The sequence below is a fragment of the Etheostoma spectabile genome, chromosome 13 (genome assembly GCF_008692095.1).
Source record: "Etheostoma spectabile isolate EspeVRDwgs_2016 chromosome 13, UIUC_Espe_1.0, whole genome shotgun sequence".
In the NCBI taxonomy this organism is placed as follows: domain Eukaryota; kingdom Metazoa; phylum Chordata; class Actinopteri; order Perciformes; family Percidae; genus Etheostoma; species Etheostoma spectabile.
The window spans coordinates 18,932,488-18,960,468 of NC_045745.1; the positions used below are offsets into that span (position 1 = coordinate 18,932,488).

General features: G+C 38.9%; 2 protein-coding genes across 2 annotated transcripts in view; one reads left to right on the forward strand and one right to left on the reverse strand.

Annotated features, from left to right (window-relative positions):
- Positions 1–3,431, reverse strand: part of zcchc10 (zinc finger, CCHC domain containing 10) — a 7,847-nt gene extending 4,416 nt beyond the window's left edge. The window contains exons 1-2 of the mRNA XM_032533552.1: positions 3,323–3,431; positions 1,922–2,083 (exon numbers count right to left, since the gene is read on the reverse strand). Of these exons, the coding sequence (XP_032389443.1) occupies positions 1,922–2,083; positions 3,323–3,363 (203 nt within the window). The 5' untranslated portion in view covers positions 3,364–3,431. The remainder of the gene's footprint in view (positions 1–1,921; positions 2,084–3,322) is intronic.
- A 1,139-nt stretch (positions 3,432–4,570) lies between these two features.
- hspa4a (heat shock protein 4a) lies at positions 4,571–25,899 on the forward strand. Its single transcript, XM_032533551.1, has 20 exons — positions 4,571–4,601; positions 4,720–4,863; positions 7,730–7,787; positions 7,900–8,040; positions 9,149–9,271; positions 10,228–10,327; positions 10,992–11,125; positions 11,748–11,992; positions 12,550–12,626; positions 13,040–13,191; positions 13,582–13,688; positions 15,206–15,339; positions 16,760–16,941; positions 17,635–17,718; positions 21,187–21,339; positions 21,792–21,917; positions 22,106–22,213; positions 22,553–22,672; positions 23,950–24,111; positions 25,266–25,899. Exons 2-20 carry the CDS (start codon positions 4,757–4,759, stop codon positions 25,464–25,466), a joined length of 2,514 nt encoding a protein of 837 aa, XP_032389442.1. The 5' UTR covers positions 4,571–4,601; positions 4,720–4,756; the 3' UTR covers positions 25,467–25,899.
- Positions 25,900–27,981: the final 2,082 nt, after the last annotated feature.

Genomic DNA, 27,981 nt, shown 5'->3' on the forward strand with positions numbered 1-27,981 from the left:
GTTTAACAGTATAGTAGAATGATACTGACGTTCCAAAGGTCATTTTCACTACAATGTTTCAATACATTGTATCGGATCTTTTGTCAAATGAGTAGTACCACGTGACTGACGTTGGGACGCTTCAGACCTCACATGTAGTTATTGCTACACTTTAGTAAGACAAGAAGAGAATTCATAAATATAGTAATGTACAATAGAAATACATAGTATGATAGAATATCCACCTGACACCAATTTACAATGCTATAAAATGAATAAGCTCATTTAATGATTATCATTCTCAAGCCACCAGGTGTTACTGTGTTGGGAGCCCCAAAGCTTTAAATTTGTTCTAGTACAACTACAGAAAGCTTCATTCAGACCAACCGCCACAAAGCATAGCTCAGATGGTGCCCTTTTTCATTGACTGCCATTCATTTTGGCGTCACTTTGACAGCATATACCTTTACTTCTGAAGCGTTTAAAAACTTTAATTGTCCATTGTTTATTTCTAAAGAAACACAACAATGTTTAAAAGCCTCCATTACTTTGTATCTTACGTTGTGGTTTCATAGCAGGCATTTTTGTAAAAATAGGATCATGATTGTGTCATAACCAAGCGACTTGCTGTCGCATAGTCAACAAACCACCGTATTGTCAGGAGAAGCTTGCAGACAGTTTGGACTTCCATTAGCTTTTTAGGTTTAATTACTAATGTTAACTAGCATTTTAATTAGCAATAACTAGCCTGTGCCTATGTTATCGCCTTACATATACCTAACGCTCTCCGATTCAAAATGATTGAGATTTCTCTTGGTACAGATATCAGAAGACCTACAACTTCCAGAAAGGTTGCTCAAGTCACATCTACGTTGTCAGGCTCAGCTGGAGGCTGCGCAGAAACGCTCAGCACTCACCGAAAAAGTGCTTCTTATAGATTTCACTGGTCTCCGTCCAGAGCAACGGGATCTCTTGGTCCATTTCTTTAACTGTCTATGATCCAGACTCCTTTAACTCACTGTGCAGCTGTGTGTTTCCTACAGTGGCTCTATTGTTATATATGGCTAAATTGTTTAGTGTGGGTCAGAAACTGCTGAGTGTTGTTCCTGCTACATGGTACACAGTGTCTTAAAGCATGACATCTCAGCTTAGTCCAACTGTCCCACTGATGAGTCAAATTCCCTGACTGACTAAGACAACCATGAAATTCAAGCTGGTCGCCCACCTCATTCCAAACCATTCAGCAGAGCAACTGTAAATCCTAAAGTTGTTCAAGCAACACTAGAGAAATTTTTGTAACTTTAAATACTGTTTCCAAAATCACATCAGTGGTTCATCAACTTGTAACACTGTGAACGGCACTTCTGCATTTGCTTTGCGGCTCTCTACTGGTTACAACCGCACTATGCAAGATCGGGTAGCGCATCTGTAGTTCCAATGAGACATAATGGGACACTTCTGCTTCCCAGCTGTAGGTGGGGGGCCTTCTCTGCATATCTAGTGGCCTCTGACCCTATGATCACTGAGCCAAAAAGGCACAATTTGGCCCTTGAAGTAAACAAGTGAAGCTCTCGTCTTCCTCACAAACTGTCATTGAATGCCAGAAACTCACCAAAACTTAAAGTAAACCTCAGTCATTATCCATATATCCTGATGTCAATTATCCAAAGTTGCTGTCAAATGTCATTTTATTCTACATCTTCCACAGCTCTGTTTCACTTAAACACTATTGGGTGCACATGAAACCACAGCATTGCCAGTAAGACAATAAAATATCTCCAGATTCCTTTAACAAGTCTAAAATACTCCAGATTTGTAAAGGAGCCCCACTGGGTCACCCAACAGCACTTTGACAATGACTCCCGTGTTGTAGTAGTATAAACCAGAATCAGCAACGACCTGCCTTTCTGTCATTAGTAGTGCCGTGATGGAGAAGCCTTACCCGGTGATGCTGAGGGGTTGGTTTTCATTCTCCTTGAGTTTCTTTTTCATCTCAACTGTTCTTGACGGCCTGTGCACATATTTCCGCTTCCCTGTGCATTCGTAGGTCCAGTGTCCCATCTCCAAACACTTCTGGCAACGCACATGTTGTTTGTTTGCCTCTCTGCACAAAATAAAACAGACAAATCTGAATGAGGATAGACAATGACAGTCACTACAGCTGTAAAGAAAAACATACATCATGGTTGCAGCTACATATCCTTGTTATCAGTTTAGGGGTTAAAGAAGTACTTTTCGGCAAAGTACAGCTTTGAATCCTTTTGGCAGTGGCATCAGCTCAGTCTGTAGGGACTTAGGTAGAGAACTGGAGGGTCGCCATGCAGACCAAGTGCGGAGTGTGGACTGGTAGCTTGAGAGGTGCCAGTTCACCTCCTGGGCCTCCCAAGGTGCCCTTGAGCAAGTCACTGAACCCCCACATGATCGGGGCATCTGTCATGGGCCGCCCCGTCACTTTGACATCTCTCCATTTATAGGTCCTGGGAATATGTGTGTATTTCAGGCCTGTGTTTAATGTGTGTTATATCTAACAACAGAGTAATTTGCCCTAAGTAGTATGCCTTAAAAGGTAGGATCAGCACGGATCGTGTACAGACAACATCCATGAGAGAGAGACATCACGGCTTTCAAACGAGCAAAGCCGCAGTTGGTCAAGGCCCCACCCCCAGCCTCCACCTTGCCCCCCTATCAAAAGCTACTGATTCCGAAATGGCACGTCCTAAGGAAAGCTCATTGTGGGACTGGCTCTAGTGGCTGTAATTCTGCATCAAGGCTGGATTTTGGGAAAGATACTAGATACTACAGATATAAGATACTACAGTATTAGGAGACCCCTAAGGTCTAAGTAAAAGCATCCAAAGAGCACCATGTCATGAGACCTTTAATCTTAGCTGGTAAAACTGTTGGAAGGTCCTATCCTACCTTCTTGCTGTGAGGCCACAGTGCTAACCATTGGCCACCATGCTGAACATCACACATGTAATTTATGATATAACAAGTCATAACAAATGTTTTAGTCGACACTGTATCTTACACACAATTATTGTTACTTGAGATATGTTGTACTATTTTTTTTTTACTTTCTCCGGTTATTAAAACATGTTAGGCACGATTTAAATACTAATACATGTTTGAGGACAGAAAACCGTAAATAATCGTTCTGTGTTGTAGAGAAAGACCGCGGCGCATTTGTGCTCTGTTAATCGGTCATGCTGGGTTCGTAATTTACTTCTTACATATAACACCAAGCACGATGAGCTCAATGTTATTTGTGTTTAAAAGACCGCCGTATTCACAAAACGATGAAAACGGTGCAGTTTTATCTAGTTGCGTGAATTATACTTACGCCTGCCGTCTAGCTATTATTCTATGCATGGGAGTCGCCATGTTGCAGTTTACTTTTTCTTCTTCATTGATTTCGTACCAGTACCTATTTCCGGCAACCTTAAAAGAGTCGAAGTCCCTCCCCTTCCGGTGGACCGCTTGGAAAATATGTATGGGAATGGAGAGAGACCAATTCTTTTTGATCCTGTTTGAATTTAATTGTTATTGCTTTGATTTCATTACAATGCAAATATGAAAAATCTAACCATATTAATAATATTAATAATAATAATCTAATATTTTTTCTTTCATTGATTTACATTACAAAAATTAAATCTTCCTTAAAAGCAGATATTAAGCATTACTATCTTAATTGAATCTGTGTAAGCAACACTGTGCTCCCACCCACCATTCAATTGCCATCACAACCACGTAGATTTACTTTATGTCAGAGGTGCAGGGACATATCATCGTTTCTCAATTCATTCTTTTCCATGGGTTCTTAAAATGTGATTTAATCCCACCAACAAAGCATGCTATAGGCCAATGTTTTATAATAATAATAAAAAAGAGTATTTAAAACGTTGCACATCGTTCACATTTTGCTTAATACACAAAGGTGGAATAAACTCAAATAAACAATTACTTATTGGGGGTGACAGAGAGAGATGCACAGCATCCACAATTACAGTAGAAATGACTAATAATAATTATAGCAATGGGTATAATAGAATGATATGATGAACAGTAGCAATAATAATAGAACGCATTAACGATAATAGAATATTTCCTAATTCATAATAGTGCAGTGCAGTGTTTCAGTGGGGTGATAGCTTATTCCGGTGCTCCTGTGTTGCTCACATAGTTGCAAACTACAACAATGTAAAAAATCATAGCTAATTGTAATAAAAAGTTACAAAATTGTGAAAATGCAATGTCTGGCTGTGGTTTGTTCACTCGTGTTTATACTGTGGTGTGCTTGTATATGACTTCATACTTTCAACACCCTCGTGCAGCACAGTCTGTTTTTGTTTTCCCACCTAGTTGATCACAGGCATGATCAAAACAATCAGTCAATGGTTTCTTTATGCAATTTGCATTCATAGTGAATCTTAAACCACGAAATGACCTCTCAATAGTAAGGAATGTAAGGATATTTATCCCCAAAAACAAAGAACATTTCCACATGGTTCTAGAAAGGTCCAGAGCTATCTACTACACAGATCTCGCGATGACTCCCGGCGCGAAGTCAGTTAGACCACCTTGCTGCTGCAGCCTGCCAACACAGAGCAGAGACACCGGTAATAGTGGTGTGGATTATGACTATAAGTAGCCAGACTTAACAGTGCAACACAACTACTTCACCTGCTTTTTTACATCCGTTTAAAGCTGAACGTTTGTTTTTATTTCTGTAAGTAGAGCTGTAGATAACGAGAAGACAGTCGTATCGCTGAAGATGTCAGTGGTGGGATTTGACTTGGGCTTTCAAAGCTGCTATGTAGCTGTAGCCCGAGCCGGAGGGATCGAGACTGTCGCTAACGAGTACAGCGACAGATGCACACCGTAAGTACCTAAAACACAGGTATTATTTATTGGACTTCTGATGCAAATGTTGTGCAGCGCATCGTGGAACCATCTAGAAATAATCCTTAACGTTACGTTACAAAGCTCGTTCTCCCACCAACCATGGAACCCCTGTTAGTTAGCCCTCTCGTTAGCTAGCTAAGACTTCCGTTTTGAGTTTCTTTAACTGTCTAGCTATGGTTTTGAGTACCATTACTGTATAGTTTGAAAACGTGCTTCTTTTGCCCACAACGAACACGTGCGGGCGGTGTTTTGTCCCTTTCGTAACAATGTTGTTCATGTCTTGAAGGCGAATGCTCCGACCCAACCGGTGTCCCCCGTGTGGCAAACTGTGCGCCTTGCATTATGTTCTTAACGATGACGACAGCAGCCAACCGCTTGTTGGATTCATACAACATATTCTAGAATATTCTAGCAAGTTTTGTTCTAAGTAACGTTACAGTTTATTTTAACAGTATTTCATTAAAAAAACTGTCTATGATTTTAACCATACTAAGCTATACATTTTTTAATGAATCAAGGTGTTTGGTTTTATTTCACTGAAGTTTAGCTCATTCGGCTGACACGGCAAATCTTAATTTATTATTTATTGTTTAGGCGTCGTTTGTAAGGTGTTGTCATGTGTGCATGTGCTATATAGCTTTGTTAATGAGTTGAGAATATGACTACTTGTAACAAATTAGTAGGCTGTAAATCCTGTATTTAAAATGTAATATCTCTTGAGGTGTTGTTACCTCATCAGATATTAGGGGTGTACGATTTACAAAATGTCACAATTGTATTCTCTATCGATTTTTGATTCAAAAACGTTTCTCGATTTAAAAAAAACACGATTCACAGAATGTTAATATAGTTAGCGTCACTTTTCGAATGAATGTATTTCTGTCTGTCTGTCTGTCTGTCTCTCTGTCTGTCTGTCTATGTGGATATTCATATACATATTATTCTTGGGGATTTGTTATTTTAACATTCTCTTATGATGTGTATGTTGTGGACCTTGAATTTCCCATTAGGATCAATAAAGTATCTATCATGCTATTGCAGTAGAATTACAATTTAAATATAATATATATATAATATGAGTATCAATTCAGGCCTAATATTAAAAGTGGGATTTTCATGTTTCCAAGTAGTATTTTTAAACTGATTTAAAAAAAAAAAGAAAGAAGTAAACTTGCTAATTACAGAAACAAAATAGTGAAGAGTGGCTTGCTTATTTCTATTTTTGTAATATTATATCTGTAGTTTTGCCTATTGGTCAAATCAAATATGCATTTTTAATGCATCAGTCTGGCCTCTGGTATCTTGTGATACTGATATATTTCATCAAAATAATATAATCTATTGATCAAACAGTGATGAGAATTGCCTTTTAGAAGTGTTGCCCTAAAACTAGTGTACATCTTTGTTAAATAATCCTTAAGTGTTCATTTTTATTTACGGTAATTCAACTTTCTTTTTTATGTGTATCTAAATGTTCTTCTGGCCATGTGCTCTGCCCTTCACATCAATCAAATGTGGACATAAAAAAACACCATATCTTAAAACTAAGTTAAGGTGACTCTGGTCTTGCTTCAAGATGTGACCTGGCGTCTCTTGAGCCAATTTCCTCAAGCGTGTTGCATTTACACTTTTTTGCACTTCCACTGCACTCGTGTGTTGTCAGCAACTGTAGCTCTGACATCTGTGTCTAACAGGGATGATGACGACGGGCAGGTTTAGACCACAACCCGCTGGGATATAGGGGTGGGAATTTCTGGTTACCTTTTCTATTCCGATTCAGAGGCCAACGATTTGATTCTAAACCGATTCTCGATGCAACAATTTTTTAATATACATTTCCATGTGTCATATAAATCTGAGTTTGTAAGATTTTGACACATACAGTATTTGTCACACACAAGTTTTAATGTTTTAAACTTTTTTTTAAATTTGTTAATTACATTTTTTGTCTACTGTGGTTTTTATTTTGTAGACATTTCATGCTTAAACCTTAAACATGTTTGTTAAAGTCACCTTCTCTCACAGTAATCTTCCATGTCGGAGGCTCAGTCATGTTTAAAGGTGAAGAATTGGCTTCTTAGAACATGAAACATGAAGTGGTCAGATATAATGTGATAAAGTATATGAACAGCCTTTTCTGTTTTGGCAAATTATTTGCTGTATGTCATATTAGATCGTGTGTGTGTATATAGGAAACTTATTTTATTCTTTTTGGCCATTTTTGTGTTTTTTTCTGCACTCATGCCTAAATTCTAAGTTGTTGTTGTTTTTTGTTTTTTAAATAATCAATTATTAACTTATCATAATTGAGCATCAAATCTTTCTAGAGGGAATTGTGATGCATCTAAGAAGAATCAATTTTTTTCCACCCCTACTGGGCGACAAGTGGACTGACCCCCCCACTTCACTGTGTTTATACAGTTCTGCCTGAACTGAGAGAGATGGTTATTGTAACAATGTTGTAACAAGCCTACATCTAGCCACAATCCTGGTTTCAATAAAGCTTTATGTGAAAAAAGGTACAGTCTGTCTGAGGTTAAAAGTATACTATTCTATATATGTGGAAGATTTCACTTTTACATTAGCTACTGTTTGTAGGAAATTATCTTAAGAAAGCTCATATTACACATTGGGTTTTACTTTAGTGTTGCTGCAGACATGGGAAATGGTCTGTCCAGTTTTACGTGGGTTGAGCTATGAAATGTCATGTCATGTGTAGGCATAACATCATCTGTCTTGCTTATAGGGTGTATTCAGATTTAGGTGGACAATACAATGAACTTAGACAGGTTGCTCGTAATAGCATGTGCGTTGTAGCAAAACATTTTTGTTTGTTTTCCAGGTCATTCGTATCATTTGGCCCACGAAATCGATCTATAGGAGCAGCTGCAAAGAGCCAGGTAAGATCAATACAGTTGCCCTGTTAACATCCCTAGAGTTCCTTGTAATTAAATGCAAAAAATTGGAAACTGGTAACTTTAATTTATTTAATCATGTCTTCATCATGTGCAGGTGGTGACCAACTGTCAGAACACGGTGCAGGGCTTCAAGCGATTCCATGGCAGGGCATTTTCAGACCCCTATGTCCAGTCAGCCAAGTCTAACTTGGTTTACGACCTGGCGCAGATGCCCTCTGGATCCATCGGTATTAAAGTAAGAATAAGAATATGGCCTATTCTGTATTAGATATTACATAGGTAACCCTGAAGAAGCCTTCTTTTGTTATAAAATGTCAAAGTAAGGCTTAGGTTAGCACACTCAACAACCGGGTGCTTTATTTATCAGGGATACCGTACACTGAACTTGGTCAATCAAAAAGGAAATTTAACAGACAGAAAATATTTAAAAAAAACTGCTTATTCCTGACTATATTGCTTACACCTCTGTACCCTGCTAATGCTCTTTACTCTAAATAGTAGCTGCTCTTCTATGTTCTCTTCCCCTGTCTATCCAGTTTTCTTTCTTTATCCTAAAAACAGTCTTTCTTGCCTCTGTCTTAAGCTGTTTTATTGGTTTTCTTGGCATTTAGCCTCAGCGAGCTGCTCGGTCCCTCCACTCCCCACCGCAGGGAAACTTCTTTGCAGAGAGACAGATGACAGCCCGGGAGATGGACAGCTAGCTAGCCATCTCCTGGTGTCCGCTGTCGCCTCAGCAGGGAGTGGAGCAGAGGGGCCGTAGGCTCTGTGCTGCCGCTAGCTGATTTTGGCAAACACTGTTTTGTTGAATGTATCATAGCAACAATGTGAATATTGGTTTCCCTCTATAAATTACTTATAGAATTCCACTGCTTGCTGGTATGGAGAGTTATTTCCTCTTACCCAAGGGCAGAAGGTACATTCTAGCTGGCCGTCGACTGTAGTTTTTGCAAAATGACACAGGGGACGTGAGGCCTTTGTTGCCACTAGCTCTTTACCTTCTGCCTGCTGTGTCAGGACCTTAACACTCAAAACATTTAGTGTCTCTGTGGAGATAATTAACGCGAGTCCTCAGAAGAATTGATATATCAGAAGTTTCCATCAAGCTGTTGATGCCCACAGAATTACTCCTTGTATTAAGGTTTTTTTAGATTGCATATTTACATACTATATACATACACTCTAAGTTCTTAGGTCCTGTTTGATGAGCTTTCAATTAGTTAAAATATCTTCAATGAAACTGGCAGCCTTTTTTGTTATTATTGATTAGCTGTTTTAACTTATTTATAAGCTATTTAAACAATTTGCCTCAGTGTAATCATGTTCTTAATTTTCCTCAATTGTAGGTGATGTACATGGAGGAGGAGAGAGTGTTCAGCATCGAGCAGGTCACTGGCATGCTGCTGACCAAACTAAAGGAAACTGCTGAAAGTGCACTAAAAAAACCAGTTGTGGACTGTGTCATCTCGGTAAGCATTTCTGGAGATTTTACGGCTTCAGCAGGACGTCTGAAAATCTATAAAACATCTTAATAAAGTACAGTGCTTTGTTTATAAGTGTGAAAATATGCATATCTTCGTACAACTGGATGTGTTTTGGCTTTTTGTGGCAACATATCTTTAATTGAATTTAAATGTTTAATGAGGTGTAATTTTTTTTCTTGTTGGATCACGTCACATAGTTTATTTAAAGATGTGGCATTGGACTGATGAGGCTTCAAGAGACATACGACTCACTTTACTTACCGGTCTTTATACCATTCTCTGTACTTATGTGAAATGGTACATTGACATCCTGGTATTTTGAGTGGCATTTATTAATGTCATCCACCTGCATTTTTAAGAAGTGTGGGTCATAAAATGGCCAGTGAAAGCCGCCCTCCATGGTGTATAAATATATTACCATCTGTTCATGTGACATTTTGAGCTTTAGGTACTTCAACAGATGTATTGTTTGAAAGAGTTATTTCCTTTCTTGCATCTTTTGGGTGAAGAGTGGGATGTGTGTTTCTTGCTGTGCTCAGTATATGTATTCACCGTTCACCAACAGCATCTGTTATGTAACGTTACAGATTTCACACATAGAGGCTGTTACTTAGCTAAAATCTAAATCTACAGTTTGCATCAGCACTAGACAACATGTTATTATTACCGTGGCCAAAAGCTATATTTAGCCCTTTTCTACAAGGAAATGTTTTGTTTTGGCACCCAGAGTATCTAAGACGACAACATTATCCAGACATCTTGCGATGTAGGCAATTCATTTATCAATGGTTTTCAAAGTGATCGTTCTCACATAAGGATAAAGGTATACGTTTTAACTTGTTGACATCTTTGGCATTTTCAATGCCTTACAGTTAATACTTTATTTTGTAATGGGGGGGTCCAATAATAAATCCCTCATTTGCGTTGTTTTCCCCTCCCAGGTCCCGAGTTATTTCACTGACGCAGACAGAAGGTCTGTCATGGATGCAGCTCAGATCGCAGGCCTTAACTGTCTACGCCTAATGAATGAGACCACTGCAGGTACATTGAAACAAAGTATTCTCTATGCAGGACTAGCAGCATCTGAATCAATGTTTCTAGTTATTGGGCTTTTCAACAATAGTAGAAGCTATTTTGTGTGAGCTGTGGTTTTCTCCTGGAGCAGTCACCTCTTTTAAGAAAGCTACAAGAAAGTATTGAGTTGTCTACTTCTAGATAAGTATTTGGCAAAAGGCATTGCTAAGTAAAGGTGCCATGGTTTGAGCAAGCCATATCTATACATCTGTGTAAATATTTCACAGTAGTGCTAAAGCATATTTTCATAAACATAGAAACAAATTTATATTTTAGTTTGTAATTTTCCCATGATTTTGTGAAACAAATGCCTGTTATGAATATATTACTTCATTTTATTTGTGTATATTTTTTTAGTCTGGTAGGTATTTAAAAACAGTTGTTGTAAGAATCAGTTTTTGTCTTTTTTGCCTTTATGGGACAGAGTAGAAGTGGGAGAGAGCAAGAGGGGTATGCCATGTAAAAAAGGTCCCAAGGCTGGAATTACACTTGGGAAGTTGCCGTTATATGGCATGCCCTGAAACCACTCCGCTACCAAGGCGCTCCAGTCTGGTAGATTTTTATAGGTCAGATATAGTTAGGCATAGTTGTGGGGCATAAAGTAACACCAGATTATGCCTGTTTGCTGCAGTGACTCTGGCATATGGAATCTACAAACAGGACCTGCCAGCTCCAGAAGAGAAGGCCAGGATAGTGGTGTTTGTGGATGTGGGCCACTCTGGTTACCAGGTGTCAGTTTGTGCTTTCAACAAGGGAAAGCTCAAGGTGAGTGATGAATAATTTGTGCCCATTTTCAAAAGCGATACTCACGCTGAGGTTTTTTTAGGGCAGTATGTGATGATGCAGAACTATGTTCTTGGCTGGTTTTGCCAAAATGTTGATAATTTTCTATGTGGTAATAGAGAAACAGGATGGTAAGCAGTGCTAGTAGCCAAGAAATGTTTTTTTCAAATCACCTTTTTGTGATAATTTTGATGAATTATAAAAAAAAAGATGAAACCAATGATTTAAAATCAATTAATTAGCAAAAAAGAACATTTGACCCACACGTTGCACACGTTATTTCTTATTAGGAATGCCATATACAGTATGTGGGCTGCCTCTCAACTGAAGTAGGCCAAAACCAGAAAGTAGTTTTAATAGAAACACTTTATCTTCACTTCAGTTTACTTAATTTATAAAACATTTGAGATACTTTTCACCTGACCAAATTGTGATACCTAATGTAGCTAAAGAAAGAGTACATGTTGAGTGTAAATGTTGAACACAAATCCACTTTTTTAATTTATCTTCACTCACACCCATCCTATACATACAGATATGAAGTGATATGAAATATTCATCCATTAAGTTAATCATTTTCAAATATTTACTCCACCACCATCAGATCCTGGCCACAGCGTTTGATTCAGAGCTTGGTGGAAAGGGCTTTGATGACATCCTGGTCAACCACTTCTGTGAGGAGTTTGGAAAAAAGTACAAGCTGGACGTCAAGTCCAAGCCCCGGGCGCTGGTCCGACTTTACCAAGAGTGTGAGAAGCTCAAGAAGTTGATGAGTGCCAACTCTTCGGACCTGCCTCTCAACATTGAGTGCTTCATGAATGACATTGATGTTTCCGGTAAACTTAACAGGTGAAGAAGATACAGCGTTACTTTAGTAATTAAAAGGATTATGTCTCTTATGCAATATGTATAACAAAAATCATTGAGAGCCTGTGAAACACTATATTTAATGGGTTTTTGTGCCGTTGTTGCTTAAGATGGACCAGCTAAAATAAAGCAACGTGTCTGCTCTATTTATTGATTATGTAAAGCCTTTGTAGTCTTTGATTTTTGTTTTCTATTTACCAATCCCTGAATATTAAAGAGGGCTGCTATAGCACACATTTAAAAACTGCATTACTGGGCGTTCGGATACCTCAGTAGGAAGAGCAGGCGTCCATATATAGAGGTTTACTCCTCGATGCCGCAGGTTTGACCCCAACCTGCAGCCCTTTGCTGCATGTCGTTCCCCCCCCCCCCCCCCCCCCCCCCCCCCCCCCTCTCTACCCTTTCTTGTCTTCAGCTGTCCTGGCATTGAAGGCCTAAAATGCCCCCAAAAAATCTTTAAAAAAAACTGAATTACGATAATTAGAAATGACTTTTTAAGAGTGTGTGTGTATTAATAATCTATGAACATGTGTCCCCAGAGGTCAATTTGAAGAGATGTGTGCGGGGCTGCTGGCCAAAGTAGAGGGTCCCCTGCGCAACGTCATGGAACAAGCCAGTGAGTACATCTGACTTTAATAGCAGCTGGACTACCCCCGTCAGCACGTGCACACTTGCTTATATTTCTGAAACAGCCCTTCCCTTTGGACACTGCCTTCTTTCCTCCCTTTGATCATTTTTTTGTCCTCTTTATCTCTGCTTGCTCTTGCATGTCCACTCTGAGCAGTCATATGGCAAATATTTAATTAAAACTTATTTGGTGTACCAGAGTAGTAGTGTTTAGTATTGAGCACAGTGCTATCACTAAAAGATTTAAATTTTAAAGAGGCATATCCTGTGTTGTGGTTTAACCTAAAGACTTCTGTTGCTGTTCACACATACATTTTTGAGTATTGTAAAGTAAAGCTGTGACATTGTAAACTTCAACAATATTGTTTTGTATTATCCTTCTCTCCTGCTTCCTGTCTTCAGAGCTAAAAAAAGAAGATATTTATGCAGTGGAGATTGTGGGTGGTGCCTCCAGAATCCCCGCAATTAAAGAGCGAATCAGCAAATTCTTCGGCAAAGAGTTGAGCACCACCCTGAACGCAGACGAGGCCGTGGCTAGAGGCTGTGCTCTGCAGGTACAGCTCACCTGGAATGACCAACACTTTGGTCCTGTTGGTGACTCACACAGCAAACTCCATCGCTGACAGCTGTGATAGTAGAGTGGGAGTAATATGAAACACATGCTTAATGTTTAAGTGATACAACTTATTTGTTCTTTAATGATTTGTGTAAAAACATTTGGATGTGTTTTCTAAATTATTTTTTGTCTATTATATGTATATTATTACGTAAAAAAACAGCTGGTTAAAGCTTCACAAATACAAATCAAATCTTGTTTTTCTTTTTTAGTGGAAATTTAATATTTGGGTAGGATACGGAATTTCTTGCTGTTGGTCAGAATAATTTGATGTAAAGGTTTGAGCCTTGGTAACTTGTGTTTTGTATTTTGCTTCTCCTCTCCGCAGTGTGCTATCTTGTCGCCAGCATTCAAAGTCAGAGAGTTCTCCATTACAGATGTTGTCCCCTACTCCATCTCTCTAAAATGGAATTCAGCTGCAGAGGAGGGACTGAGGTACGATCTCTGTCAGCCTTACCTGAGAACATCAAATAATATAAGGAGTTGTTTTACTTAAAGCTCCATTGTGTAACTTTTTGAGTTGATTCCTAGCAAAAACCACTTTGTTCTTTCACAAATGTGCTCATTCATGTGTAATTACCAACCACCTAATCCACCAACTAATCAAAGTATTCTCGTACGCGTAGAATTTGCATTTACGGATGGTGGCAGTAGCTCAGTCCGTAGGGAGTTGTTTTGGGAACCGGAGGGTCACTGGTTCAGGTCCCCATATAGACCAAAGTACAGATCGGTAGCTGGAGAGATGCTACTTCACCTCCTTGGCTTTGCCAATAGCTATAGCTTTACCCAACCACTCAGGGCGCTGGTCCAGCACTGGCAGACCACTCACTCTGACATCTCTCCATTTTGCGCATGGTTAGGTCCTGAGCCTGTGTGAATATACAGAATAACAATAGCACTAATACTTTACTAACATTAGCTTGCATATGTCTGGGAACCTGATAGCTAATGTTAGCAATGAAATGGTACTATAATATTGTGAAAATATTTATTGATGCTTTCACACTAGATTCTGCAAAGCTAATATTCAGTGGACTTCACTGATATTCTGGGGTTTGAGCTTTAAGGAGTTAGTTTTTAGGAGTACTTAAAACATTTAGAATGTAATTTCCATATCAGTTTAATGTTTTCATCTCTGTTATTTTGTATTATGTCTATTATACCATAGTTCTCACGAATAGTCTAACAGCTGAATGTATTCAACAAATCTCCATATTAAAATATGAGAGGAATTTGAATGATCTTCTCCAAACCTGCAGTTAAGACTAGGAATCGACCCATACTGTTTTTTTCAAGGCCTATACCAATTATTAGTAGTTATTATAACTGAAAATCTTTTAAATCAAAATTAAGATTGTGGAATGTTACAAAATCAAAAAAAACATTGTTTTAGATGATTCAAGCAATTATTTAATAAATTAGAAACTTTCAACATAATGCACAGAAAAAGAGTCAGATAATGTTGTGGGCGGGACATTAAGTCCAACTTAGTGGGGAGTGAATCCGGAGCAGAGACAGACACAGAGCTGTAGCCGAGCCAAAGTAGCACACTTTTTAATCAATTTACTTTATCGGTTATCAGGCAAATAAAACACTGATACAGATAATCTGCAAACTGCCAAAAAATATAATATACAGTATATAATAATAATAATCAGTCTGTCCTTAGTTAAGACAAAGTTAGAAGTCTGCATAGGATTGGTTTTTAAGACCACACTTGTCTACCGCCCCTGTCTTTTCAGATGCGTGTACCTTTACCTGTAGGGTTTTCTGCTACACCTGCACATTATGCCCATAGTCCATTTGTACCACACACACACTATCTGAAATCTATGCCCGTTTCATTCACATTTTAAGAATCTTTAAATCCTGACTAGTATAGGTCTGTAAAATATTTACTTGAATGGTCTTTACTTTCTTTGTTTCATTGAACTCCTGCTGTGTTTTTACAGTGATTGTGAGGTTTTCCCAAAGAACCATGCAGCTCCCTTCTCCAAAGTTTTGACCTTCTTCCGAAAAGAGCCCTTCACCCTTGAAGGTTACTACAACAATCCCAAGGAGCTGCCCTACCCCAACAGCACTATAGGTACTGCAAGTTCTGTGTGTGGGTGGGTGGGTGGGTGTGTGGGTGGGTGTATTATGTTAGCGTGATAGCTATGAATGTGGCATGTATGTGTGTGTATATTTGTCGGTAATTAATACTCCTCCCAAGACGCAAGCCAAGAGTCTGTGTCTTGCTGCCACCCGCTAATTAAAGTGAAGGGGATTAGTGGAGCCACGGAGCTAGCAAAAACTTTGGCTTAAGCTTGATTTATAGTTGTGTGGAGGCCCCACGCAGAATTTTCACCGTAGCCTACGTAAGTATTCTGAAATTTAGACTTGTGCGCTGGTGTGTGCGTCGATCTCAGCAGGGGCAGCATGTAGGTCTGCGTAGTAGAGCGAGTGAGAGAGTGACGGCGATTAGCTTTGGAGCAAGTGCCGACAATCAGAATCAGAAATACTTTATTGATCCCCGAAGGGAAACTCTGTGTTACAATTGCTCAGATATTAGAAATATAAGAAATATAAATAAAGAAATAAAGAAATATAAGGAGTGTGGATATTTACATAGTTAAAGGTATATTATGATACAGTATTTACATAAATAACATAATTAAGTCACAGTGAAAGAAACAAAGTGTCTCCCCTGAGCTTTCTGACCACGGTAGGAAATCTGTAGCAAGACACGTTATCTCTCTCCTTGATTTCATGTTAATGGACAAGGGCCACAGCCGAGCCGCTTACGTTGCTGTAACGTGTAGTTACATTTTTCGAGAGGTGCACATCATGCTACGGCATAGGATCAGCGTAGGGTCTGTCTCCACGTACCTACGTACATAGCTATGGCGTAGATTTAACGTAGAAGCATAAATTATGCTTTAGGCTCACTTAAGGTGGGCTGACCTTCAAGGTGGACCCTCCATGCAGACCTAACAACAGCGCTGCTGCCATTTCTGGAACTTATTTTGAATTCGGGACAGAGTCTATGCAATCCTACTGTTTTCCTAAATGCAGTTAGGATGAATGTTGCTATAATACCAAAGTCCTCAATGTCATCCTAAACTAAGATAAGATAGGATTTCAGACTTTCCGGTTGAAAAATACAGACTTTTCCCTTAAGTCCAAAGTGTACCAGTTATAAGTAGCTTCGAGACTAGGTAATTTATAACTTACCTGCTTCAACTCCATGTTAGCTCTTATATTTGAGTGGTTGCATCTACTTGGCTGTTTGAATAATGCTAACCATTAAGCATGTTATCCTAACCATTGATCAACCAATTATAACCAGCCTTTAGTCACAATACGTTAATGCCAATGATTGCTAAAACATGTAGTGACATGTAAATAATTTTCTGAAAACTGCAGATATGTAATATATTGTGATTCAGCCTTGCTTCCTTACCCTTCGCCTAATAAGAAGATATTCTCACCTATTCTAACCTTTAACTATTTCCTCTGCCCTACAGGTCAGTTCCTGATCCAGAATGTCGTTCCTCAGGCATCTGGGGAGAGTGCAAAGATAAAGGTGAAGGTTCGGGTCAACGTTCACGGCATGTTCAGTGTATCGAGTGCCTCGCTTGTAGAGGTCATAAAAACAACTGAGGGGGAAGAGCCAATGGAAACAGACCAGACAGGGAAGGAGGAGGAGGTGTGTATTTCTGTGTATTTGCACTGGGTGTAAGAGAATAATGAGTGAAACGCACACACACACATACTCCTGGTTTCTGTATGTTGTTTGCTTTGTGTTTCACCTCCGAGATCCTATTCACAGTCAGTCTGGCCACACCTTGGTTTTTAATAGGCAGTTTGAAAAGTCATCTCTGTGGAATTTAGATGTCTTGACTTAACAAACTCAGCACAGCTTCAAGGAGTTGCATTTATCTCTCGCTAATGCCTCCTTTTGTAATTTGTATAGCATTTTATTTTGTGTTGTTCATTACCATCTGTGCTCTAGAGTTTGTCCCTTTTCCTTAAAATAATGTGTCATAAGTGTTCTACTGATTTAATGTCACTCAAAAAGCTCTGCAACAAATACTACCTTTAAATAGCTTAGTTTAATTTATTTGGCGTACGTGGCGTGATAAAAGGCAGAGAGAGAAGAATTTTTTGTCTTAATTAAAAAGAAATCGACATACTAAATGATTTGCAAAAACCAGTTGAATCTTGTCAAGTCAAATTCTGTGTTACAATTTCTAACAAATACGTGTCTGGTTGGTGTTTCTCTGTCATTTTTGGTTTTGAATGGGTTTTGAAATTTCTAAACCCAAAGTTTGGATAAAACCAGATGCATAATGCCTTATGTTATCTTTTATATGTCTTACCTTTTGTTACCGTGTGTCAGAACAAAATGCAGGTGGACCAGGAGGATCAGAAACTTCGGGCTGGAGACAACGAAGAAAAGAAATCAGAGCCTGAAGAGATGGAGGTAACCTTGTGCTGGGCGATAAGGCAATCACCATAGTGTCAATGCATTTTGGATACTGTGTATGGCTGAATTTACCAGCTTCCTTCCTTACTTTTCTCTATTTCTGTACTAGGAAGTTAGAAAGGAAGGGAGGAGGTAAACAAGAAAGGAATTAAGTATGGAAATTGGAAAACAAGGAAATAAGAAGAATGTAAGAAAATAACAAAAGTAGCAAGGAAATAAGAAATGAAGTTAGGAAAGGATGAAGGAAGGTTCCTTCTTTCTTTCCTTATTTCTGTCCTACCTTAATTGTTTAAATATCACCTAAATGTGCCGCAGCCAGAGTGTCATTCTAACCGGTCATTTTTAAGAAACCAAGAACGAAGTGTTCCTAAACCGAGCTCTGCCATTAAAAGAGGCAATAAACTCTAGAGCTGTTACATCTTAAATAATGTATCAGTGTAAATAGAATACAAACAATTTAAACAGTAGAAACAATTCCCAAAAACGTATTGTTTGGCAGATTAACACACAATTTACCATTTTCCAACTAAAAGCCCATTTCCAATTAAGTTGGAATGTTGTGTAACACATAAATAAAAAAAACAAATTCAGTGCTTTGCAAATCCTTTCTGACCTATATTCAATTGAATACACTACAAAGACAAGATTTTTAATGTTCAAACTGATCAACTTTTTTTTGTGTGTGTGCAAATATTCACTTTTTACACACTTGTTGAATTTGATGCCTGTAACCAAAAAAGCAGGGACAGGGGCAACAAAAGACTGAGAAAGTTTAGGAATCCTCAAGAAACACCTGTTTGGACCATTCCACTGGTGAACCGGTTAATTGGTCACATTTGGGTATAAAAGTAGCATCCACAAAAGGCTCAGTCATTTACAAGCAAGGACAGGGCGAGGTTCACCATTTTGTGAAAAACTGAGTGAGGAAATAGTCCAACAGTTTAAGAACGTTTCTCAACGTACAATTGCAAGGAATTTGGGGATTTTATCATGTACAGTCCGTAATATTATCAAAAGATTCAGAGTGGCAAGGCCTTAAAACCAATGGCCGTGACCTTTGATCCGACATCATTATGTAAAAGATATTACCACGTGGGCTCAGGATCACTTTGGGAAACCGTCGTCAGTTAACACAGTTCGTTGCTACATCTAAAAGTGCAAGTTAAGTCTGCCATGCAAGGTGAAAGCCATATATCAACAACACCTAGAAATGCCGCCGGCTTCTCTGGGCCCAAGCTCATCTGCGATGGACTAGCACAAAATGGAAAAGTGTGCTGTGATCGGATAAGTCCACATTTCAAATTGTTTTTGGAAATCATGGAGGTCAAGTCCTTCGGACCCAAGAGGATAAGGACCAACCAGATTGTTATCAGCACAAAGTTCAAATGCCAGCATCTGTAATAGTATGAGGTGTGTTAGTGCCCATGGCATGGGTAACTTGCACATCTGTGAAGGCAGCATTAATGTTGAAAGGTACATACAGGTTTGGACCAACGTATGCTGCCATCCAAGCAACGTCTTTTTCAGGGATGTCCCTGCTTATTTCAGCAAGACAATGCCAAGCCACATTTTGCACAAGTTACAACAGCGTGGCTTCGTAGTAAAATAGTGCGGGTACTAGACTGGCCTGCCAGCAGTCCAGACCTGTCTCCCAATGAAAATGTTTGGCGCATTATGAAGCGCAAAATACCACAATGGAGACCGCTGGTTGTTAAGCAACTGAAGTCATTCATCAAGTAAGAATGGGAAAGAATTCCACCTACAAAGCTTTAACAATAAGTCCCCAGTTCCCAATGCTTATTGAGTAAAAGGAAAGGTGACACAGTGGTTAACATGCCTGTCCCAACTTTTTTTGGAATGTGTTGCAGGCATCAAATCCAAAATAAGTGAATAAATGCAAACAAAAAAAGTTGATCGGTTTTAACATTAAATATCTTGTCTTAATATTCAACTTTTAAATTTCGAATATAATTATTTAATAGAAAACTATCAAATATTGGGATAAATATTGCTCTGGCATGAAATGGAAATTGTTTGCCATATCGCCCTGCAGTAAGGTAACTGTTGCATTTAGTATACTGTTGTGACCATGGCTCAGGGGAAGCAACAGAAGTCAAACAAACTATACGAAAGAAAGATTATTGCATATAAAATAAACCAAAGGTCAACAAAATAACAGAAAGTGGTGGCTAATAACCAAGTTGCTGACACTGGCTGCAGTGGTTGAGAGTGAGGGAGGTGGAGGAAGGGCCTTTTGTACGTGGATCAGGTGTTCTAATTGGACAGAGGGTCAGTTGATTAAGATCTACCTAAAACTAAGCATGACAGCCAGGTACACTACATTGGTCGTAACTAGTGCTGTCAAATGATTAAAATATTGAATCATGATTAATCGCATTGTCATAGTTAACTCACAATTAATTGCACATTTTTATCTTTTCTACATGTCCCTTGATTTTTTTTTTCTTTTTTTTTTCTCATTTTAATGCTCAACATCGGCTTGCTTTGTGCAAATTTGTTTTTTATTGAAAACAACATTGGCATATAGCCTACTGTAGTGTTCAATTTCACACGTAACATTCTCACTTGGAGCAAATAATCTCTCACACAGTGTAACACTGTCCATCAAAAGGGTGAAAAATACTTGAAATACTTGGCATCAGCTGTGTGCTTGGACATCAAGTGGTATTTCAGACTGGACGTGCTGCGATGATAGCTCAGTTCACAACGACAACACACACAGACCACTTTGGTCTTGTCAATGGAACCATTTGGTAACTTTAAAAAAGTAAACTTTCCATTCCGAATCTTACTGGCATCCATTTTGGCGTCTCGTGCTCGCCATCCACTCAAAATGTAACGTTACTACTCTTTGGCCGGCTCGCAAGCCCAAAGTGTGCGCGGCGGGCCTGTTTTGTTTCCAGTCTAGCTAGATCTGGTGTGGTGTTGTAGTTTTTCTAACGTTACTAGTTGTTGCAACAGCATGTTGAAAAAAAAAAACTACAAAGTTTGCTAGACCAAAAAGAACGTTAATCTTGCGATTCAAAAAATGTACGCCGTTAAAATGGGTTTGCGTTGATGCCGTTAATAACGTGTTTAACTGACAGCACTAGTCATAACAATATCAACTGTTATTATAACATGTTTTACAATAGGTGCGGTATAGGGTGTTCTGCATTTTCTCCTACATAAACATCACAAAAGTAATTTACTGTGTTTCAGCATATAATTGATTTGCATTTCAGTATTACTAACTGGTGAGTTATACCCATTTATTTTTATTAAAATACATTGAGTGAGTTCAAAGGGACTATGTAACAATAACCCCAAGAATAAGATCATTCAGATTGTTGGCTATTGAAGGCTCTGCTTCACTTATGTAAAACATTAACCATGTTAAATATTTAACGTGGTCTTTAGGCATGTCCTAGTCATACAAAAACAATGTCATCTTTTCTTTTTTAGACAGCAGAGGATGCCAAGCAGGTGAAGAAGAACGACCTGCCCCCTGAAGCGAAGAAGCCCAAAGTCAAAACGAAGACCGTGGAGCTGCCTATAGAGAACAATTTGCAATGGCAACTGTCCAATGACACACTAAATATGTTTGTGGAGAATGAGGTAATGCTCTTAAAATCACCCGGAATGTCTTGTGAGACTTACTCACGAGCACGCTTGCTTATTATTTTAAGAAAAAATTGACAATTTATGTTTGGAATACAGTAGCTGTGTTTTATCTCGTAAGATAATATTCTTTTCCTCAATGGTATTTTAAGATTTACTACTTGGGTGGATAAGATTTGTCCCCGCTCTAGTGCTTCTTAACTTTCCCACTTATAAACTTGACAAGCTTATATTTAATTACTACAACATGATTGTAACATTTCACAAGGTTTTGGTTGTTATTAAAGGTATATTATCAAATATTAGGAAGTGGAACATTTAGACTTAAACATGACGTTACATTTAAGCATTAAAGGAATCTTTGTGAGCATCACCAGACATGATTAATATATTCAATGGTGTGCACTTTAGCTTACTAATCAGTAACACTTTCATTCTGACTATTCCAGGGTAAAATGATCATGCAGGATAAGCTAGAGAAGGAGAGGAATGACGCAAAGAACAATGTAGAAGAGTATGTGTACGAAATGAGGGACAAACTGCACGGCATCCTGGAGAAGTTTGTAAATGAAGCTGTGAGTATAGATCACACTATAGTGTGTGTGTGTGTGTGTGTGTGTGTGTGTGTGTGTGTGTGTGTGTGTGTGTGCACATATGCATGTGTATGTAACAGATGCTAATCTTTACTTAAATTATTATATAATGCATGTTTTGTTCTGTTTTTCTGTTTATGTTTTTTGTGATATTTATCTTGTTTATGAAGGATCGTGACACATTCTCGTTAAAACTGGAGGACACAGAGAACTGGCTGTATGAAGACGGAGAGGACCAACAAAAACAAGTTTACATTGACAAATTGGCTGAACTGAAGGTAACCAGGCATGCAGTGTGGGACTGGACAGATGTCTAAGTGAAGTAGAGTTATTCCTATTCAAAAGTGAACTTTGATTTTAAGAAGATGATTCACTGTCCAGTTTTGGGACTTGTGTACAGGTGACAGTGATCCATGTAGCACCAAAGTTGAAGGCACTGATTTAAAAAAATTAGACATGCATCTTTATGTATAAAGGACTTTGAACATGGATGTCATGTTTGCAGGAGAGTATATGATTGTATCCTCTACAATATCACTAATGTTTCTAAAGTTAATTGTTTTCCTTTTTGTCTTTCTGGATGACTGGCTGAATAAACCTGATGTTCTTTTCTACAGAAAATGGGCCAGCCAATATGTGAGAGATACATGGAAGCTGAGGAGAGACCAAAAGCTTTTGAGGAGCTTGGCAGGCAGATCCAGATGTACATGAAGATCATTGAAGCTTATAAGGCAAAGGTAACTTGGCACAGAGAGCAAATTCGTTGACTTACCAAATGATTGCTTAGTTAGATTTTCTTGGTAGTTTACTGGAATTGTTTAAAGTCCCCGTACAGACTAAGTATGAAGTGGTGGACTGGTAGCTGGAGAGGTGCTAGTTCTAGAGTTGGGTCGATTGGTGATGCTAACCGGCTGAACCAGCATTTGCATTTATGCTGAATTTGAATTTTATTGCAAGCAGTGTTGGGCAGTACATTTACTAGTTTAACTACTTCTCAATAGCGTTGCAGTTTCTGATTTAAATAGCTTTTCAGTAGTTTAGCTCTTTTATAAATCATATAGTGTGGTAGCTACACACAAGCTACATTTCCCCGAGGATTGTGAAGCTCAAGTACAGCAGCTTTCTGCTGCAATCTGAAGTAAAACTGCTGAGGATCGCTGACACCACAGCCAAACGTCCATGTATGTATTAAAAACATAGCTCCGATAGTAAACTACTTAAGTCGTGTTGCTGTAACTTAACATTAGCTTGCTACATTTATATGAGGGCTAACTTATTTATATATATATATATATATATATATATATTTGTAGCTAAAACACAGAGCTCAACACACAGGGTGCAAAGAGGAGCTGCAGCAGTGTGCAAAAACCATGTAATCCTATGTATAACCTCTAAATACAATTATGAACCTGAAAATGAGCATTATAGGAGCACTTTAATGTTAGCTCTCTTCACTTTCCAAGTATCCTTAGCTTGCCTATAAGAAATATGACAACGTGATTTACATAATGTCATGTTTGTTTATAAACAATCTAACAGAACCATGATATCCAACCGGCTTTACGGGACATTCAGACAGAAACAAATAGATCCGGCGATCCAGGCCTATTGTGTTCTTTAACACCCAAATGTAGCACAAGTAGACTTTATATTTCACAATCACTGTTTTCTGTCAGATCATTTCTAGATGGGCTATTTTTACTGATTGTGTTCCGTTTTTTACCCTCATAGTGTTTTTAAGACTATCTTGTGACAGCGATAAAGTCAGAGATGTTTCCTGTTTACTGTACGGGACTCTCACACAGCCTTAAACCATAGATCAAAACACACTAACATGTCTGATCTCCAGTTACATAATTGCCCACTGGGGTTGCGTTTCTCCAAAAGTCGAGTCAGTCTCTACTTTTCACCACAGGCCCGCTTTTTTTTTTTTTTTTTTTTTTTTTTTTTTTTTTGCTTTTCCCCCTTGCTCTGCCATCTCTCCATTAATGTGTGTGTAATCTCCCGACAGGATGAGCTGTACGATCACCTTGATGAGCTAGAGGTGACTCGGGTGGACAAGCAGGTGAAGGATGCCATGGTCTGGATGAACAGCAAGATGAACCAGCAGAATAATCAGGACCTTACTCTGGAACCAGTGGTCAAAGTCATAGAGATCCAGACTAAGATAAAGGTACTGAGAGTGCATTCAAGGCACACAAGCACACATATTGACACATGTGAAATTAAAAAAAAAAAAAAAAAGTGTGTGGAACCAAAAAAATCAAAAGGACCTACTGGTGCAGGAGGACCATGAATATAGCATTGCTTAATGTTGCCATGTTTGTACACAAAAATGCATTGAGTAATTGTGTGCACTCAGTGCCAGGGAGGTAATTGAGGTAGTGTACAATTATGAGTTATACAAAGCAGTAGAAAATGTTGACACTGGGGTGCCCCGGTAGCTCACCCGGTAGCAGTCCGAGTTTGACTCTGACCCTTTGCTGCATGTCGCCCTTTCTTGTTGATATTGAGTCACATAAGTGCAAAAGCCCAAAAAAGAAAAAAATATTAACAGTCCTGATTAACAGAAGAATGCCTTTCCCCACAAGGGGAAATTCACAATTTCTACTGTTTGTACAGCTTCACATACATTGAACACCGGCCTGAATTACAAACATTCTCAGGACCTATATATGCTAATGGAGAGGGGGCTGCTCCGTGTAAGAGAACCCCAAGCAGTTGGGGGTTTGGTGACTTGCTCAAGAGTGCAGTGCCCAGGAGGTGAACTGGCACCTCTCCTGCTACCAGTCCACTCTCTGTACTTGGTTCCTACGGACTGAGCTACTGCCACACTACTGCGCACACAGCAGGAGAACAACTGCCAGCCCCACACAAACCATTACAATCATCTTTAAGGGCTGTAGCAATTTTGTAGCAGGAGCTAGGAAGTGTGAAATAATAAAACAAGTCGTCATTGTCCAAACTGGTTGTAGAAATTTCATTTAAAAACTCTAATCAAGTGGGGCGGCCTACAGCTAACCTGGTAGAGTGCCAGCCCTGTGTAGTCTGTCCTTGACAGCTACCGGGGTACTAATCCGACCCAAGGCCCTTTACTGCATGTCATCCCCCTCTCTCTCCCCCGTTTCCTGTCTCCCTTCAGCTATTTTAAATAAAGGAAAAACCCCAAAATTATTTAAAAAAAATGAAAAGCTGTGATCAAGTGAGACACTGGTCTCTGAAGAAAATTAAAGTGACTGAAAATACTTGTATCTACAAAAAGAGGGCCGTGCAGAACAAAGTTTAGGATTCACTGCTCTAAAGAATACTTTCTTTTTCCCTGTTCAGGAGCTTTATTCAGCCTGCAATCCTGTGGTGTCCAAACCCAAGCCCAAGGTGGAGCCTCCTAAGGAGGAGAAAACCGAGAATGGGCCCGTTAATGGACAGGAGGGAACAGAGAGCCAGCCATGCGACTCAGACAAAGCCACATCTGCAGGCCCGGAACAGGGAACAGCGAAAAACAAGCTCCCTGAAATGGACATTGACTAACTGTTGTGGCTGCCACCTGAGCTACTGTTTGTCCTGCTACTCGCATACAATTCTGTCATTCTTCTGAGATTATTGATGGCACAGAAGACCCAGATAGCAGCATCCCTACTAAATACTATTTGTCAGTCAGCCACCTTAGCATGTCATTTCCTATTTTATTTGATGAATACAAAAATATTGCATAATAATAATATTGAATGGACTACTTTGACAAAAGTTGTGGGTTAGAAACTTTTTTTTCTGTGTTGCTTTGATGGCCATTATGTCAAAGATTGTTTTGTTCAGCATCCTGGGCACATTTAAGCTAAGAATGTCAGATTTGAATTGTAAGCAAAGTGGCTGTGCAGAAGAAAACTATTAATAAACACATGATAATTCATTGAGTGTAAAAATTGCAGTATGTCTAAATATGAAATAGGTACAGTGGCACATGTAAACCAACATGGGTTGTCAATAACTGCCAAGTCGTGGATTCTTTTCACTATACATAATTGGAATGCTGGATTATGATGCGTAAAAGGAAGGAAGGAGTTTTTGTTGAATTTACTTGTTCTGTATATTGAAACTAGAAACTACAAGTTACTGTCATGCAGTATTTTCTTGTTTGGCTTTTCTCATTCAAAAGCAATGATCTGTTGGTTGTTCTCTGGTAGCCTTGTACTGTTTTTTTTTTCTACTTAACAGTGTGAATGGTGGTCCAACAAATTACCTTCTGGGTGCTGCTGTTGTTGCTGCATCACCAAAAAAAGCAAAAATAAATATTGACAATAAAAAGCATTTGAGTGATGAGAAATGTTTTTCTGAAAAGTAAAAATGTATTAATTGCGCTAAGTGAAGACCCTACAACACCCTGTTATCGTGTCCTTTGTGGACATTTGCTTAAATTCCTTTTATTTGTCTTCACGAAAGGATCTCTGTTGGTGAGAACATAGATTTGATAGCTATATAAATAGATGAGTGCAAGGTCCTTGCTCTGCCAAAGTTGACCAGAAGGACATTTCATTTCAAATAGACAGTGAACAGTGATACGATTAGTTGATTAATCAATCACTGGACATACAATTATTTTGAAACTATTTTGATAATTAGTTGGATTTTTTAAAATGTGACTGATATATGGTAACGTTAGTCAGTTGCTGACCTAAAAGAAAACTATCTTTGGAGGTGTCCTGCAATCCTAATATTCGAAAATTATAATTATTACTATAAATACTGATAGAAAAACATTTGGCATTGGACGTATCTATAGTAATATGAATGGCCTGCTCAGTCAACCCCATGGATCATTCTGTCAATAGAAATCCTGAGTTTCAAATAATTTGAGAACATAAATTTGTGTCAATGATTTGAATTATCTTACAATGCAAAGTAGTACAATAATGATTACGCAAACACAAAAAGCCTTTTGTAAATTAATGTGAATGTGTCACTGTTAGCAAAGTTTGAAGGAAGTAAACCTGCAGTATACTAACCATCCTGCGGGAGGCGCTGCCACACCCACACTGCCTCCAGTCATGAACCAGTCAATGGGCAAGAGTCCGTTCTCTTAGCTAGCTAATACATCCATGCAGGAACCACTAGTATTTGGTCGGACAAGGTAAGAAACGTGTCTTTTTCACATTATAACTATTACCGCACGTATATTAGCGCGTTGCACCTTTGCTCAGTATAAAAGAGTTGTTGCCATTGTTTGATGTTGCTGCCACAGAGGAAAAGTTGCAGCAGAGTGTAGCATTAGCCATAATGCCAGTGTTTAGCTACATCAGCTAATATTGATAGCTAGCTAGAATGCTTCCCCACTGCTAACGTAAGTTAGTTTCCTAGTTCTTTGGCTTAACTCTGTCCTGGCGTGAAGTTTGCCAAGTTTGCCCCTGTCTAGCTACATCAACGCCGTTGTTAATTAGGCAAGTGTTAAAATATCATTAAATGGTGACCACGTTTAAAAAGGATTAAGTTTACGTTTGCTACCTAGCGTGCTAACTTAAGGGGCCAAAGTAACAGTAGCCATTAGCGTTACGTTAGCAAAAGCAAGCTGACGTCAATGTCGCAACAAAGTTGCGTTAGCTGTGTGTAAACACACACCATGTTTTCATTGCAGGAATGTAAATGTCTGAGGACAAGGAAGCCCAGGAGGATGAGCTGCTTGCTTTAGCAAGTATCTATGATGAGGAGGAGTTCCACCAGGCGGAGTCGGCACAGGGGGGAGAGATCCAACTCTGTCTGGAGCTCCCTCCTGATTTTAAAGTTGTTGTCAAAGGTACAGTTGACAGTGAGCTATGAGCAATGTTTCCAAGTTAAGCAAAACTCAACTGTTAACTCAAATGTAGTAGGCACTTTTGTTTTAGGTCGTACGCACGTTTCATAAATGAGGGCCAGTATCTTCTCCATTGCTACTCTTACATGTAACCGTCTCACTCCCATTTGGGATCTAACTAAATCTCCTCTGTGTGTTGCAGGAGAGAAGCATACTGGATATAATGTTAGCTTCTTACCTCCTTTAGTGCTCAACTTTGAG